Genomic DNA, 18,491 nt, shown 5'->3' with positions numbered 1-18,491 from the left:
ATAGATAAGAACAAGAAAAAGTGAAGAGAAAAAATGTCTGGGCCAGAGACTCCTCACCCACCCACCCCAAAAACCTGATGATGACAGATGAATGTTTAGAAAAAGGTCAATATCAAATACATGGTTTAAGCATAAATCTATTCAGATATAAACATGATAAAGAAATAAATTTAAACTTAAAAGCAAGGTTGGTTTGATTGTTCATGATGAAGAACTGAGAAAAACGGTGAAGATATGGAGGATGAAAGATTGTGATTGTGAGGCAGATCATTGCTTGATAGCGATGAGTGGATCTTGGGAGAAAAATGGGAATGAATGAAAAGAAGTGAATTATATTAGCCTGAAGGAATCATTCGTAGCAAATATTTGTACAAATAAACTATATTGTGCTATAAGAACTAAAGAAATGAAATTTCAAGTAATATAAACAAAAGTAGTTGGGTTTGACAGGAAGAAATGCAGTGCCAAATTACGATGGAAGAAAAAAACAAACAGAGCAAGTAAAACAAATTTGAGTGCCTTCACCTTTGATATCTTGCTTTGGTACCTACCTACAAAGCATGCCTGGAACAATCTTTGTCCCCGGCCCCCAGATATGATGGGCCTCAAATCTGCACGTCTTTAGAAAAACTGTTAAAAACTATTAAAATCTTTTCTTCCAGGCATTTGTGTCCCCATTTCATTGTCTATCCTGTTTGGTTGCCATTTTATATGTCATACATTTTTAACATTGTACGATATTTTTCTTTATTATCTGCTTCTAATGTACACCACAAAAGTCACATTGAGTTGAGAGGCCCTATAAATCCATTTACTAGATAAATATTTACTAAAGATGGATGAAGAAATGTTAAGAAAAACAAAGCCTGGCAGAAATATAGTCAACGTATGTGGTCTGTTGCAAGGACAGTTTATCAAACAAAGTGGAAATGGTTATGCTATGAGAACTTGTTTCTGTTCATTTTGTTATATGCAAGTGAGAGTTGGTTATATCAGGATGCTATGAAATGGGATTTATTTATTCTACATACTTCTAGACTATATCACATAAGTGGCTCCAAGTGGTTTAAAATAGAAAGTGTGTACAGTAAAAGAAGAATAAATGTTTGATTAGTTAATATGGATTGGACACAAAAGTGAATGATCTGTACAACAGTTCTATATTGAGAGACTTAAGGTTAGGGCTAAAAAAAAAGTTAGTGTATGAATTGGTGTACTGATATGGTAGAAGCAAGTATTGTTTCCAAAAAGAAAATAATAGAAAAATATAGTGAACAGTGTTGGTATAAATTAGATCTAGCTGTTTCTTCTCTATTCTAACTTTACAGACTAAAAAGTCAGTTTTCTGAACCACAAGTTGGGAGGCAAATACATATTATTTGTCATAAATAACATGGGACAGTCTAATCATATATAACAGAGTTTTTCTTTCTTCCAATTTTTTCATGTTGTTAAAAAAATGAAAACAAAAAATGGAACTGTAGCCGCTATGATTCAATGTAGCGTTTGAATACAAGAACAATTACTTTAAAAAGAAAAAATGTGTGAACCAATAGTAACTATAGTATATTGATATTTTTCCCTAAAAGTATTCTCCACATAAGTTTACCAGCATAACCTGTGAAGAAACTACTGCCTGTGCTTTACACAACGCAGGATATTATAAATATGCTGCTGATATAAATCTAAAACCACACTGCCTCCTTCTGGACAAAAATTGTACATAAATTTTTAAAGAAATTGAAAATTGCAGAAATATATCACCAATTACCAGGAGACAAGCTCATTCACTTTACTACAAAAAATAAATTAATGTAACATTTATAAATTCTATCCAGTGTATCAGATTGTACAGTAATTTGGTAATACAACTGACAGATTACAGTATTCAGTTTTGGATTCTTCTTTATTTCCTTTCTACTACTTTGGATATCGAGGGATACAATTCTTGAATACTTAAGCAATATAATAAAATCATAGCAAGTACAATGAACTTATATAATTGGGGAATGGTAGGAGGGAGAAATAAAAAGTGGTTAATCAGTGATCAACAAATGAGTTGACTAATATAACTTTGTAAAATTATGTAGTTATATTTATATACAATATTCCCTTTAATCTGACTCAGTAAACATCTGCTTATACCAATAATTTTAATCATTCCAATACATTGTGCACCAATGTTTATGTGTCTCTTAGCAGGTAAAGAAAATCCAGTTCAAGCAAGTTGTTACCTATAACTTGTTTCATATCTGTAATATCATTTGTGTAACTCATTTTTTTCTCTTTTGGCATATCATTTAATACTCTCAAACCTAGGTTCAAATGTCAGGTTCAAATTTAGTCATGCTGAGCTAAATATAGTGTGGAAATATTTGTTCAAATTACATTCTGAAGCACACATTCCTAGTTTTATTTTTCACAAACTGACTGGATCAGAATAGAAATATGCTTTACAATAATGGTTCTCAAAGTCTGGTCTGAGGACCACTGAGACTCTTGGGGGATCCATAAAGTCTAATAATTTTAAATTTCTTACCTCTAATTTCTAATACAGTACATATTGATAAATATAACCCATGTAAACCAAAACTCTTTGCTACTTTTAAGGATATAAAAGCATCCTAAAATGTATGATAATCACTGTTTTAGCTATCTATTAGGATGCATCTTTTTTCCTTTTATGTTGTTTGCAGCACAAATTTCTATATATAGAGTGAAAACTGCTTTCCATATACTGTATGTCTAGTTGGGAAATATGTATGAAAATAAACATTAATATTAATGTCTTTCTTTAAACTGCAGGCTGATTTTGCAATTAGATAATAGTTTTGTGATTTGTAACCACTGACCATAATCTGTAGTCCTAAGACTGACCTTGAGTTGTCCTTAAGGGACTTTATCAAATACATGGCAAAAGAATCATATCAACTGTATCTAAGTAATGTTCTTTAAAAATAAATCTATTTAATTTGCATTCTGCCCCTATTTGTTCTTAATAGAAATGCAGCAGTGACAATTTTGTCAGAGAATGTGTCTGAATACACATATTATGCACAGTGTAGTTGGTTTGGTTTGAGGTTGATATGGTTGTATTTTAAGAACAAACCATTATGAACCACAGTGTATAACTTGATGTACTGTCTCAACTAAACCTTTGGCTATTATGGTTATTCATTAGAAGATGTTTATTTCTGGTAATGAAACTAGAAGGCACCAAATGGAAAAGTGATTAATTCTAGCCCAGTCAGAAAAATTCACTACATACGGTAAGAACATGATGTAATCACTGATAATTTACTATTATCAATGAATACTACACTGCCAAAATTAATATAAAGAATTTTATACTTCACTTTCCTTTCCATTAATAAATCTTAGTCAAGACATATATTCCTGCTATTTCAAACATCAGATATTTACCATTAAGAAGACCAAAGTGATAGCATATTTTTAGCCAGAACTTAAGCAATCTATTTTATAGCAAAAATACTGTGGAAGATGATTAATAACCTGATATCACATTATAATACAGGTAGTCCTCGATTTACAACAGTACATTTAGTGACCTTTCAAAGTTACAAAGGCACTGAAAAAAGTAAGGACTGTTTTTCACACTTATGACCATTGCAGCATCCTCATGGTCATGTGATCAAAATCCAGATGCTCGTCAACTGACTCCCATGTATATATATATTCTAGTTCACAAACTATAATTTACTGTCTAGCCAACTGTAGGATGCCAACTACTGATAGTTTAGTTTATAAACCATGATTAAGGAAACCCCGGTTTGGATAAAACCAGCGAGGAAGTGGAGCATAAATACGACCGACCGTAGACGACCATCTCGTCTCGCTCACCTGCCCAAGTTTTGTGCTGCGGGATCCGATAATACTTGTTTCCAAAGAGGTCGATGCCCACGTACTCGCTCCCTGGCCCAATAAAGCGCTGCTTTAGCAAGCGCAGAAACCGCCATAAACCGCTCATCCCAGGCGAAGGGCGTTGCGAGGCCGCAAACCACAATCGCACCCCCCCCCCCAAATACCAGTACACGAGTGGAATAAACACGCTAGAATAAATCCTCGCCCGCCCCTTTCCGTCAGAAGCCACACCTACACCTCCCTCCGGCCCAGAATGTCCATCTTGCTTATTAGAGATACTAAAATTGAAGAAAAGACATCCCACATTGCTTTTAAAAAAGTTATTTTATGTTAAAACCCCAGTTTACTAACGGCCGAATGGCTATCTGTTAATAACATTCATGTGAAAAATTATCTTCTGGACAGCATTTTGGGAGAATGGAAATATTTCAAATTGACACTTGAAGTCAAAGAAGCCGCTGCTTTTTCGTATCTTTTCGTAAACGTTTCTCTATGCTTCTGAGCCTGACGCGTTCGACGCTGAGGCATTCTGAGCCGGTCCTTTTCTGACCGATGACGTTTCAATACCAAGGTTTCTTATTGGCTAAGAGAGCGACGCTTTGAGCCAATGGGCGCGAGACGATTTCGCGGCGTGGTGGCGTCGCAGTCGCTGGTTCTTCCTTTTGGCTATGCTGGGTTTTCTTTCCGCTCGTCAGGTGGGAGTAGATGACCCGCTGAGGCTCCGCCGGGCGGAGGCTACGAGGAGGTAAAGCCGCCTTCCTGCTTCCCGGACTGCGTTAGTCTCCTCAGGCCACACGTGATCACGGAGGGTCTTGCACAGCCTCAGCGTCACAATAAACGCCTCAGACCCGGGTTCGTGGGGTGGCGCTCTGATAGATGATCATGGCCTTCAAGTCAGTGTTGACTCCTGGCACCTGGGCAGGTCCCTGCAGTTTTCTTGGGAAAATTTCAGAAGTGGTTTGCCAGTCTCCTCCGTAGGGCTGAGAGAGGGACTGGTCCAAGGCCACCCAGCTAGCTTTGTGCTTAAGGTGGGATTACAACTCTTAATATTCCAATTTCTAGCTGATGCCTTCACCACCACTCCAACTAACTCTCTTTGATAACAACAATAATACTATCTTGGGAGGCCGGTGTGTGGTGTAGTTGGTTCACATGGTGTGGTGGGATGGAGGGTTTGTTGTCACTGTGTGTTGGGGGGAGGGAGCACGGGGAGAGGCTCAGCTAATCTCAATGTACACATGTTGTACTTCGACAATAAAGGTTTATTATTATCTTACTAATAAGGCTGAAAGGCGTCACGTGGGAGAGAATTGCAAAAAAACCAAATAGCATTGACTAGCCCTCCTTGCAAGTATACAAATTAGCAAGCAAGACTGATCATGTGCTGGAAAGATTCACTGCGTAGAGGGGAGCAGAAATGCCCTTTCTAGTGCCATTCCTAGCAAGTGAAAGAATTGTATGGACACAATGTGCAAGAAAGCATCTGTATGAATGTACCCTTGTTCAAGCATCCTTGGTTGCACATATACTTAGCCTGTAAGTATAGGGTCATTTTCAGCTTTATTTCAGGGGGGATTTTGTTTTATTCTGCAATTAGGAACTGATGCCCCTAGTTCAGTGTAGCTGCAGATTCAAAAATGGCATTTGGATGGGGAAAGGGACATCAATCGAACTATGAATGTGTGCTCATATGGAGCCTTATAATGAAATGTTAAAAAACTAGTACCTTTATGTTTCTCCCATGCATTAAATATGCAGTTTCTAAATGTATGGGAGAGAACCATTTGTGTGATCACAACTTTCTTTCTAAGGTTATTTGGGAAATAAGTGTCAAAAATATTGCTCTAAGCTTTGAGAAAAGATGAAACAATACTGATGTAAGTAAAACGTAAGCTACAATTTGGTGGTCCAGCTCACAGAAATAGAAACACAATATGCTTGTAATTCCTTTAGAAGGAAATCTGACTTCATGGGTCATTGAATGACCAGAACTAGCAAATGTATCTAGGATTGCAATTTACCTTGAAAGAAACCAACATTGAAGTTATTGAGAACTATTTTCTAAATCAGTGTTTTTCAACCTTTTTTGGGCAAAGGCACACTTGTTTCATGAAAAAAATCACGAGGCACTCCGAAAGGGGGGGGAGGGGAAATAGACATATTTTTCCAAGCTGTCTTTCTAGCAGCTCGGTCTAGCTAGCCGTATCAGTTTCATGCCTTCCAAAGGAACCGAATACCCAGCATGCATCTTTCCCCTAAATACCAATTTAAAATTGTATTCGAGTATATTATATGCATAGGGACGCGGTGGCTCAGTGGGTTAAGACGCTGAGCTTGTCGATCAGAAGGTCGGCAGTTTGGCGGGTCGAATCCCGAGTGCCGCGTAACAGAGTGAGCGCCTGTTACTCGTCCCAGCTTCTGCCAACCTAGCAGTTCGAAAGCACGTAAAAATGCAAGTAGAAAAATAGGGACCACTACGGTGGGAAGGTAACAGCGTTCCGTGCGCCTTTGGCGTCTAGTCATGCCGGCCACATGACCACGGAGACGTCCTCGGACAAACGCTGGCTCTTCGGCTTTGAAACGGAGATGAGCACCGGCCCCTAGAGTCGGAAACGACTAGCACGCATGTGCGGGGGAACCTTTACCTTTACCTTTACTATATTATATGCAGATTGAACAATGACAAGAGATCCAAGAGCTTCCCCTTCAGAGGTCACGTGAACGGAAAAAAAAGTGTGAGCCGTCCCGCCAAGGCCTAAAAGAATACCATAAAGGCCAAGGTGGTCAAGCTTCGCGGTATTGGAAGGAAGCGGGGTGGGGGGGAGAGAAAGGGGTTACCTTACGATGTTTGCTTGTTCGTTCGTGTTTTATTTTCTTTAGCGAGCCCAGATCTCCCAACTACCAACCTCCCTCCCGTTTCCTAAGCCACCCCACCCTGACAACCGCATAATCATCTCTTTGCGACAGCGGGACAAGAAAGGAGACTAAAGAGCGAGAGCGAAGCTCGCAGCTGCTGGAGAGCACGCGGAGATGGGGAAGACACCCCATCTCAACCCGAGGAACTCTCCGCGCCAAGCCTCCGTAGGGCTGGCACAACCAAAAAGGGGGAAGGGGGGGTTGTGTGCGAGGGGAAACACCCTGCCCAAATCGCACTTCGGCTGCTCTGCAAGCTGACGTGGGAAGGGAATCGCCGAGAACTTCCAGGCGGACACGAGAGAGACTGCCCTGCGGTGACAAGACTTGCAGCCCCTTTTTCTCCTCTTTCCCCCTTCCCGAGCCAAGCCCAAGTCACGGCAATAGCGGTCATGGCGCTTGCAAGAACAGTCACCCCCCCAACCCCCCACCCCCCACTCCACCCCCGAAAAAGGGAAGGAGCCGAATGGAGAGGGGGGGAGGGAAAAAAAACACCTTCACCTTGGCTCCCAAGAGGCGCGTGGCCGCCCTGCTACCGGCAGTCAACAAGGTCATGGCGAGCAGCGACCAAACTGGCGTGGCGGCGAAAGGGAAAGCAGAAGCCGCCGCCCTCGCGAGGGGAGAGTCTTTTTTTAAAAAAAAATCAAATTTTTCAATTTTTCCCACGGCACACCAGGCAACATCTCGCGGCACACTAGTGTGCCGCGGAACAGTGGTTGAAAAACACTGTTCTAAATAATATATTCTGTAAACTCAAAAAAAGCTAATGTAACATATTAAAATAGTAATAGGAATGTCAGTCCAAGCATCCTTTGAAATTCTAGGATTGACTTCTTTCATGTAAGTGGATTTCTAGTTATGCTAAAGAAATGGTCAAAAAATAGTGAAGACATTGAGCAAGGTTCTATCTGTATTGATGGAGGACATAGCACATTATACAAATTAATATGTATTTGTATTTTTGATAAGTTAAAAAGTTAAAAACTTATTATTAATGTGATCCAAATGTGGAAATAATAGACAAAAAGAATAAAGAAGCAGATAATATTTTATAATTTTGTTAACCACTTGAGGAATCAATGTAATAATATGCCATTATATGTGGAATGGCTATTGTCATGCACAGTGCAATATGCAATATTGACATTTATGGAATTACATATCCAGGAATGAATTTCTAATGTCTCTTCAATTCAGAATTTGCCACATAAAATGAGACTATACCATTTCTAAGAGAAGATCATCCAACATTTTCCTTAATAATTCCAGCAAAATTTGGTTCACCATATCCCAAAGCACTCAAGTTTCACTGATAGAGTTTATGTCTACTTCAGGAGAAATTTATGGCTCATTACTTTTTCTACCCTTTAGTTCTAATCTTGCTTCTGGAGAAAGAATATATTATATTTAATAGATAGAATTGAATAATCTATTTTATATATACTACCTGACATAGTGGGAAAAGATGAAATGTAGATAAATTCTTTGTAAATCCTAAAATTATAATGATAGAATCCTTTTATAGGAAATGGGGTATATGATTTTTTAAATTCTCAATCATTGTGAGTCATTCAAGGCATCTTAAGGCTACTTTTCACCAAATTTGTAACATAAATATTTTAAATTAAAAAAGGAAATTCTAGTTTTGCCAAATCAATAGGACTTTTTTTAAAAAAAGATTCATTTTTATTCATAATTTATAAAGCTTTTATAGGATAAAAACAGTTAAGTAATTCACTTAAAAATTGAAATGTTACTTGATACAAATACAATACATAAATACTGTTGCTTTATTTGCTTGGATTGAAGTGTTATTAACCTATCTCTGCTTATGTTTGATTGCATAATTTAGATACAAACTACTTATATTCTGGATCAAGCTGTCGTTTAATGATTTTTTTCCCCTTGCTAAAACCCCTGTGCTGGTCTGTAAAGGCAGATTCTATCATTGTTTAACAGCCCTTTGCCAGATAGCAGAACTCATGAAAATATCTTTTATCATCCAGAAATACCTTTATCTGCATGCAGAGTAGATTACAGCAGATGAGGTGAATTAGATGATAACGCAGGATATTTCCAAGGTCAAAAGACAGTAACGACTCCCAGTGTCTGCACATGTATCTGCCGGTTATGGAGGAGGAGAGTCCCCAGGGAGAAGGAGGAAGTCCATCCCAGAAAGGGGAGGGGTGTAAGGCACATGATCAGGAGAAGGAGGAAATATGTCATAGGGAAGGAGGAGTTGGCTACCCAGATAAAATAGCATATTATAATTTCCCCAAAACAGCCATGTGGTGGCAGCACACTCCCCGTCTGGTATTTCATAATACCACTATAAACTTGATACTGGTAGGTATGCAAATAAAAATAAATGGTTGTGATTAGCTTGTTGTCTTAAAAACCTGAGAGATATAAGAAATAAACCTGAGATATATAAGAAATAAGCATGCATACATATTGCAATAATAAGAACTGCCATTACAGGCCTAAAATAGTCTAACTTAAAGTTCAAATCACTTTTCTTCTTGAAGTGAGGATCCAACCAGTAAAGGCGACGAATTCAGTCTTCAAGAGGCAGAGGCAGGACAAGCTCTGTGATGGGTGTGATGAAAGTTTTTGGTGCCTTTCAATTCTTGAGCTTGTTGGTCCTTGAGCAGAACAAGGTCTCTAAGTTGGAGATTGGGGTGAAGATGAGACATTTGTGACTGGAGCATGACTTTGTTGCTCCCCGCCATAATTTGAAGCAGGGTTGGATGCAGGTGGTTGCTGTGAATTGCCTAGAAGTGGAGTAGGATACATGGCTGTAATGTGCTTGTCGCTATCGCATTCTGTACACTTAACAAAGGCTTTGCCATCTTTAGCAAAATGATCATATGAAGCTGGAGAATGGCGAATTAAATCATCCCTTTTTATTGCAGGCAGGCAAGGAGATCAAACTGTCTTTTGACTATTCTGGATGAAGCTGTCGTTTAATGATTTTTCCCCTTGCTAAAACCCCTGTGCTGGTCTGTATAGGCGGATTCTATCATTGTTTAACAGCCCTTTGCCAGATAGCAGAACTCATGAAAATATCTTTTATCATCCAGAAATACCTTTATTTGCATGCAGAGTAGATTACAGCAGATGAGGTGAATTAGATGATAACGCAGGATATTTCCAAGGTCAAAAGACAGTAACGACTCCCAGTGTCTGCACGTGTATCTGCCGGTTATGGAGGAGCACGTGTGTCTGCCGGTTATGGAGGAGGAGAGCCCAAGGAGAAGAAGGAGGAAGTCCATCCCAGAAAGGGGAGGGGTGTAAGGCACATGATCAGGAGAAGGAGGAAATATGTCATAGGAAAGGAGGAGTTGGCTTACACTACTGACATCTGACAAAAGATACTGTAAATGATAAATGTAGTGGATTGACGAATTTGATAAAATAACAAAATATATAATTTTAATTTTTGTTTATAATTGTTTCCTTCTTAAAAGGGTATTAAGCTTGGAGTTAAATAAGAACAGTGATGTTGAAAGGATTCATGGAAGTGGAATTAATACCTTGGATATTGAACCTGTTGAAAATCGATAGTATGTATATTTTATTATGCTTTTTTATGAAATTTATTTTACTGAACTGATCTGAAATATTTGCATTTTTAATTTCATGGAAACTTTTTTTTCATAGAAGCATTTCAGAAAATTTACTTGCAGCATAATGAAAGATTGTCAGCCCAACTGAATAATTTTGAAATTATAATTAACAATTTTCAAATGACTATCCCAGAATGTATATATGTATATATTTAATTTAATTTAATAATATTTATATACCGCCCTTCTCCCTGAGGACTCAGGGCGGTTCACAGGGCAGAATAAAATACTAAATACAAACATTAAAAAGAGATAATGAATAGCCAACTTCCTAATATAAATTTGCATGTTAAATTGTTAATTTTTTAGCTTTTTTTCCTTAGCATCTTAACATAGAGCAGTCTGATATATATCCAGTGAGTTTTACTGGCTTGTTCAGAGGTCTTTTTGATTAATCCCATATGATCTCCTCTAACAGCCTTGGGTGGATTTTCTAAGCATTCTTGTTTTGGCAGCTTATTTGTTACTGTATAATTGGCTATGGTTTCCATGTGCCACCACCTGGAAGGATCAATACAAAATTGTGGGTTAATTTTTTGTCCAGCTAATGAAAATAGAATCTGGGTAGATAACAAAATAAGCATTAAGCAAGCAATTTCCAAACCAGAGAGACAATTAACTATATGGAAATAATTGCTACTCCATATTTGGACAGAACATCAATAGAATAGAAGAATAGAATAGAATAGAATAGAATAGAATAGAATAGAATAGAATAGAATAGATAACTTTATTGTTAGTTTGAATGTACACTAATAGATATACACTAAAATGAAATTTTATTGCATACAGCTCTCAAAGGGTCACCACCTCTGATATACACTACATAAATATGACAAAAATAAATAAACACAAAGCTTAGTTAAACCTGAAACTAGGATAAAGGTCTGCATAGGATTGGGGTTGGAGCACTTGTGGGCAGGGATACAGTACATCCATGTTTTATTTACCAGATTCAGTGTCTTAGCATGTCATGTGAACATGATTAGTGTGAAGAATTACATTAAAATATTTGCAGGTATGCCGATAAAAATAATTTCTAAGAAAATTGTTTTGTTTAGGACAACTTTTAAACTATATCAAGAATTCTTTATTCTAAAATCATTATTCAGATATTTCAGTTTAAATATTTTTAGATTAAAATATTTAAAATAAAATATTTAGAGGCTGGATGACAGCACATAAAATGGTATGGTATACTAAAAAGTAAATCAGCTTGAAATTAATATATATGTTTAACATTAAAATGGTCTAATATTTTTAAATAAACTAATTTTCAACTATTTTTAAAAGATAAAATTACACATTTGGTGGGGGAGAGTAAAGCCTACAATATCTGAATTGATTCATATCTTGTTTTCTTACAGTATGTTATCAGGTGGTTCTGATGGTACTATTGTATTGTATGACCTTGAGAACTTTAGCAGAACGCCATGCTATACCTGTAAAGTGATTTGTTCTGTGGGAAGGTATGTACACTTAAAAACTTGTTATGAATATGTTATCTACATTACATGTTTACAGTTCACTGCTAACTCATATTTTGTCAACAAAATAAATGAAACATTATTTAAGAAACTATTTTTAGCACAATTTGTGCTATAGCATAGTTAGCATGTATGTTCTTGTACCAGGGTAAGCAAGATTGATCTTCAGCTGCCCTTTAGAAACAGGAAGAGGTTAGTTGCCATAGGGGATTGTTTGCTAGACCAAATGTATATTTTTTAATTTCATTTTTCATCTCTCTTAAAACATTTAGGAAAACAAACCAAAATTCTTAGTAGTTGCCATTAATTTGCAATACTGGTTTAAATCAGTCCAAAGTTCCAAAGGAAATTAGTTATATAAAATGGAGGCACATAGACAAAGCAAGGAAATGTATATATATAAAAAATTAAAATGTAAACGAGTATTGTAGTAGGAAACATTGAACAAATACTTCCCATGTGTCATCATTACAGTTTTTGATTATTTCATCAGATATTCAGTTTGTCCTAAAGCGTATGAAAAACAAAGGCATTTTGCTAACTTGTGCAGACTCATCTGTGTTCAAATGAAGGTTGGCATAAAGCAATCTGATATCCTGATGGAAAGGATTGGCAGTCTGAGGTCATGGAGACTCAAGTAATCATCCCTGAATCATTTTCTCCAGTGTCTGGAAACAACTGCCAAAATTGGTGGGATAGATTTCCTGCCATTTTGAGGTAGAAATACAAAACTAATATACAATAAAGGGTAAAAAAAAATAAGAAAGAATTCAGGTGAATAAATTTAAAAAGCAGGAGGGAAAGTTTATTATACTTTGTTTTATTATACTTTGTTTTGTCTGCCTGCAGTAGCTTCTCTTTCTCTTGGAGCAATTAAGTATACTTAGGACAGTCTTCTCTAACCTGAAGCTCTCTTGATGCTTTGGCTTGCAACTTTGAATCAGCCAATCTCCCTTCAGCCAATCTAATTCACATAGAATATGGGAGGCAGGAGTACTAATGTAGTCGTCATGGAAAAAAATCTTGTCTATGTGATTACTAAAAGTCGACACCTACTAGATGGCACATAATCATCATAAGCCAAGTCATATGAAGGTCACTAGACTCTGAGAGTGATGGGGAGGCGATCCTAGAATGTCACCAAACGTTGTCTCCAGGCTTTTACCATGTATGTTTTATTTTGTAGGATTGTATGTAATTTGTATTTTTGTAATCCACAGAGAGCCAGTAAAGTAAACAGTATTTACATTTCTTTTAATATATTTAGAATATATCTTTGCCTCAGAGCTAGTACAGAGCAGCCAATTTTGGTGTCTGCATTTGTTCATTGTTTCCAAATTTGCCCTAATGGCTCCTAATTTTATGGACTTTGATTTAGAGCAAAGTTTGGTTATCAACCATTGTGCTGTAGCACATTGGTGTGCCATAATAGGTTTGCAGGTATGCCGCCTCAGCTAGAAACCCACATCTATGATATCACCAGGTATCACTGATATCACTGTCTCCATCCTTTTTGTGGTGCCACAGGATTTCCAGTTTCAGAATCTGGAAGTCCCACCTTTGTAATGTGTGTTATGAGATGAAACAGATTAAAAACTGGTTAAGAGAGATGGCCTTGTAGATCTTCTGTGGAAGGCTTTTATATTTTTTTAATTGTGTGATTAAATGTTTACCCAGTAGGTGGCAGAGCTAGCTTAGGTTCTGCTCTGTTACATTAAACCAAAGTAGAATTATACTAGTTGAACTATTTTAGTCTTTCTTTCCTGTTTAAAGTGATCTTAGCTCTTCCTGCTACTTAGGTCTTGAAATAGTTGAGATATTCAGATTTGTTGAGCATTATTACAGCAAATAATCTCTATCAATTTTACTTTTCTATGACTGCATTATAGGAACCATCCTGGTGTCCATAAATACAGCGTAGAGACTGTTCAGTGGTATCCTCATGATACTGGCATGTTTACCTCAAGTTCATTTGATAAAACACTGAAAATATGGGATACAAATACTTTACAGGTAAGTTTTCTTTAATAATTTGATCATTATATGAAAGAGAAATAGTATTTTAACACATCCTTGTTTTTTACAAAGGATTGGCTGATTTTTGTAAAGCAACTTAAATGAACACACCATAGAGTCAAGCCTAATGTATGACTGGTCTCAAGAGTTGATGATGATGATGATGATGATGATGATGATGATGATAATAATAATAATAATAATAATAATAATAATAATAATAATAATAATAATAATAATAATAATTAATAATAATAATAATAATAGTTGGAAGGGACCTTGGAGGTCATCTAGTCCAACCCCCTGCTCATACCATTTCAGGCAAATTGCTGTCCAGTCTCTTCTTAAAAACCTCCAGTGTTGGAGCATTCACCACCTCTGGAGGCAGGTTGTTCCACTGGTTAATTGTTCTAACTGTCAGGAAGTTTCTCCTTAGTTCTAGGTTGCTTCTCTCCTTGACTAGTTTCCATCCGTTGCTTCTTGTCCTGCTTTCAGGTGCTTTGGAGAATAGCTTAACTCCCTCTTCTTTGTGGCAGCCCCTAAGATATTGGAACACTGCTATCATGTCACCCCTCACCCTTCTCTTCATTAAACTACACATACCCAATTCCAGCAACCGTTCCCTATATGTTTTAGCCTCCAGTCCCCCAATCATCTTTGTTGCTCTTCTCTGTACTCTTTCTAGAGTCTCGACATCTTTTTTACATCGTGGTGACCAAAACTGGATGCAGTATTCCAGGTGTGGCCTTACCAAGGCATTGTAAAGTGGTATCAGTACTTCACACGGTCTTGATTCTATCTCTCTGCTAATGCAGCCTAGCGCTGTGTTGGCTTTTTTGGCAGCTGCAGCACACTGCTGGCTCATATTTAAGTGATTGTCCACTAGGACTCCGAGATCTCTCTCACAGTTGCTACTATTGAGCAAGGTACCACCTATACTATACCTGTGCATTTGATTTTTCCTGCCTAAATGTAGAACCTTACTTTTTTCACAATTGAATTTCATTTTGTTAGATAGTGCCCAGTGTTCGAGTCTGTCCATATCCTCCTGTATCTTAAGCCTATCTTCTGGAGTATTTGCTATTCCTGCCAGCTTGGTGTCGTCTGCAAATTTGATACCCCTCATCCAAATTGTTGATGAAGATGTTGAAGAGCACTGGGCCCAGAACAGAGCCCTGGGGCACCCCACTACACACTTCCTTCCATGTAGAAGCAGTTCCATTGAGGACCACACGCTGAGTACGGCCTGTCAGCCAGCTACGAATCCATCCGGTGGTGATGCTATCTAACCCACATTTTTCTATCTTATCAAGTAGTAGGTTGTGATCTACTTTATCAAATGCCTTACTGAAGTCCAAGTAAATTATATTTACAGCATTCCTCTGGTCCACTAGTTTTGTCACTTGGTCAAAGAATGCAATAAGATTTGTCTGGCATGATCTGTTTTTGACAAACCCATGTTGGCTTTTAGTGATAACTTTGTTCGCATCAAGGTGTTTGCTGATTTGTTGTTTGATTATCTTTTCCAGAATCTTCCCAGGTCAGGCTGATAGGTCTGTAGTTTCCTGGATCTATTTTTTTCCCTTTTTTGAAGATGGGAACTACATCAGCTCTCTTCCAGTCCTCTGGTAGTTCCCCAGTGCTCCAGGATCTTTGAAAAATATAGTTCAGTGGTTCTGAGATCACGTCTGCCAGTTTCTTGAGAACCTTGGGGTGTAATCCGTCTGGTCCTGGTGATTTGAACTCGTCTAGGCTGGACAGGTGCTCACTTACCATTTTCTTGCCTATCTTAACTTGCGTTTCTATTCTGTTTTTTATGGCACTGGTTTTGGTAGGTTGGACTGTTTTTTCCCTTTGTGTAAAGACAGATGCAAAAAACGAGTTAAATAGTTCTGCTTTCTCCCTGTTGCTTGTCACCTTCTTGCCACTTTCCCCCACTAATGGACCAATCATTTCCTTAACTTTTTTCTTGTTTCTTATATGTTGAAAGAAGCTTTTTTTTGTTATTTTTGACTTTGGTCGCAAGCCTTAGTTCATTTTGAGCCTTAGTTTCTCTCACTTCATCTTTGCAGGCATGGGCTGTTTGCTGATATTCTGCCTTAGTTATGTGCCCCTCTTTCCACTTCTTATACTTGTCCTTTTTATCTTTCAGTTTATCAGAGAGTTCTTTATGCAGCCATGCTGGTTTCTTTTGAAAGCTGTTATTTTTCTTCTTTGTTGGTATTGTGCTAGACTGGGCCTTTATTATCTCACTTTTCAAAATTTCCCAAGCTTCTTGAGTTGTTTTCCCCTTTAGGATTCTCATCCATGGAATCCTTCCCAAGGTCTCTCTAAGTTTATTGAAATTAGCTCTTTTAAAGTCCAAGACTCTAGTTTGGCTGTATTCTATTGCTTGTGCTTCCATAATGTTGAATTCCAATATTGCATGATCACTTCCCCCCAAGGTTCCTGTGGCTTCGACACTTTCTATCATTTCATCTCTGTTTGTGAGAATTAAATCCAATATGGCTAATCCCCTAGTTCCCTTCTCTACTTTTTGGGAGAGAAAGTTGTCTGCTAGGTTTGTCAGGAATCTGTAGGATCACAGACCAGCAAGGAGACTGTACTTGATATGGAAAGCCAAATAGCTGATCCATGGAAAAATAGCTTTTAAATCAGTACATTATATTACTTGTAAATGTCAGACACGGGCTTATACATTTTGGTAAACCATAGATTATGTAATCATTGTTTATTAAAGTAGGCTTCATCAACACATTAAATTGTAGTTTACAAACTATAATAGCTAAGATAACAAGCATGCTATGACCTGAATGACAGAATCTCCATAGACTTAGAATTTATATTTCACAAGATTCATAGAATTTCTTGATGTTACTAGTATAACCTGAGGATATGCAAATAGAGTGGCTTGTTCTTGGAATTTTTTGTTTTTCTCCTTGGTTAATCCATACATTCATGGAATGGTTCACACTATTTCAAAGACAGACTATATCTAAAATAACCCAGATACCTTCTTCTAGAAGCCATATATTATACAATTTGTGCATGTGTATGTATGTGAGTTTATGTATTATACACACACACACACACAGCATGTATCTGCAAGAAGTCACATTCCAAAAAAGGGCACAAGAAGGTGGAAGATATAGATTACTTTAATTAATAACTCCTAATTAATTGAATTAATCATTAGTAATTAATTTACAAAATGTGCATAATAACCATGTAAATCTGTCTCCTCTACATGTACAAACTGTACACATTTATCTTCCTCTTTGCAAAAGTACCATAAAAGGAGGAAACAAAAAAAGATGGAACTACTTTGAGAAGGGGTAGCTATTGTAGGAAAAAGAGAATGGGAACGATCTTAATCAAGGTGGATACTTTTAACTTCAGAGACCATGAAGATGCCCTCCACCTCTTCAAAATTGTGAAGAAAATGTTGCTGCATTTTCAGTGATGCATCAAGTTAAAGCAAATCTCAGTGCAGCCATTGTTTTCTCACAAAAGCAAGAAATCACTTGGATTTTTATTTGAACCTATCAACTTTAAAGCCAGATAAATATATCTATGGTTAAAGGGCACCAAGTTCAAAGCTTGCATTAAAATGAAGTAGAAAGTAATAAATTATTTTACTATAATACTAATTTATGAACAAGTTGGTACGAATAAGGAATAAGTGTTATTTAATATCTTATGTAAAATAATAACAGGTATTTAAAATTTAAAGTTCAATTTTGCAGATATTAATGGTACTGAAATTTAATCATAATTGGCAATTATGAAAAATAAATGTATAAAATGTAAAATTTTGTAAAAATGTATAAAATATATAAAAATATAAAAAATAACAGATATAGGTGGGGGCTAAACAATATAAATGTAGAATGGTATGGCTTTTCTTTTTCTTTGTAGTTGAAAACAGGATTAAAAATGTTAAAAGTAAAAGCAGTTTAATCTTGTAATTATAAGTACTCGTTTCTTTATGTTATTTTGATGGTACATGCAGTATTAAAACTTGACACTATTATTTTATTTTTGTTAATGTATTATCAATCATAACTATGGTCTGTCGCTTCTGGTTAAGATTTGAATTGGTCCAAGTATTTAATAATCTGTTATCTTTCAATTAACAGCTTGCTGATGTATTTCATTTTGATGGGACAGTATACAGTCATCATATGTCTCCTGTTGCTACAAGACATTGCTTAATTGCAGGTTTGCATTAATTTTAAATATATTTTGAATATATTTTAACTGTCTTCATTTTTTAAAATAATTCTTTTCTGTATTCAAGATTGCAACATAACATAATTTAGAGTTACAAATATGTGGCATCCCTACAAACTTTTACATTTAAGAAAGAATACTTGAATAGTACATAGCCTTATTGTGTAATGTATTTTCTAGATATTTACCATGCTTTTGTGAACACATTGGGGCTTTTTTTGAATAAACATGAACAAATTGTACTATTAAAATATTTTTTGGCCAGTTTGATACTTAGGCATAGCAAATAATAATCTTAAAATAAAAATTTCAGTCTCAGATTTGTCACATG

General features: G+C 36.6%; 2 protein-coding genes across 8 annotated transcripts in view; one reads left to right on the top strand and one right to left on the bottom strand.

Annotated features, from left to right (window-relative positions):
- The window catches only part of NDUFAF2 (NADH:ubiquinone oxidoreductase complex assembly factor 2), a 39,849-nt gene extending 35,731 nt beyond the window's left edge, over positions 1–4,118 (bottom strand). Inside the window, exon 1 of the mRNA XM_081318219.1 lies at positions 3,862–4,118. Coding sequence (XP_081174345.1) covers positions 3,862–3,988 — 127 coding nt within the window. The 5' untranslated portion in view covers positions 3,989–4,118. The remainder of the gene's footprint in view (positions 1–3,861) is intronic.
- Positions 4,119–4,523: 405 nt separating this feature from the next.
- The window catches only part of ERCC8 (ERCC excision repair 8, CSA ubiquitin ligase complex subunit), a 38,147-nt gene continuing 24,179 nt past the window's right edge, over positions 4,524–18,491 (top strand). Inside the window, exons 1-6 of one of the 7 annotated variants that reach the window (XM_081315708.1) lie at positions 4,546–4,627; positions 5,167–5,418; positions 10,266–10,361; positions 11,792–11,893; positions 13,801–13,924; positions 18,067–18,148. In XM_081315708.1, coding sequence (XP_081171834.1) covers positions 5,300–5,418; positions 10,266–10,361; positions 11,792–11,893; positions 13,801–13,924; positions 18,067–18,148 — 523 coding nt within the window. In that variant the 5' untranslated portion in view covers positions 4,546–4,627; positions 5,167–5,299. Of the gene's footprint in view, positions 4,628–5,166; positions 5,419–9,270; positions 9,456–10,265; positions 10,362–11,791; positions 11,894–12,404; positions 12,629–13,800; positions 13,925–18,066; positions 18,149–18,491 lie in introns of those variants that run through there. The other 6 variants (XM_081315706.1, XM_081315711.1, XM_081315707.1 and 3 more) reach the window with 6 other exon arrangements.

The sequence above is a fragment of the Vipera berus genome (assembly GCF_964194415.1).
Source record: "Vipera berus genome assembly, chromosome: 2".
NCBI lineage: Eukaryota > Metazoa > Chordata > Lepidosauria > Squamata > Viperidae > Vipera > Vipera berus.
This window is presented reverse-complemented; position numbering and strand designations above follow the sequence as displayed.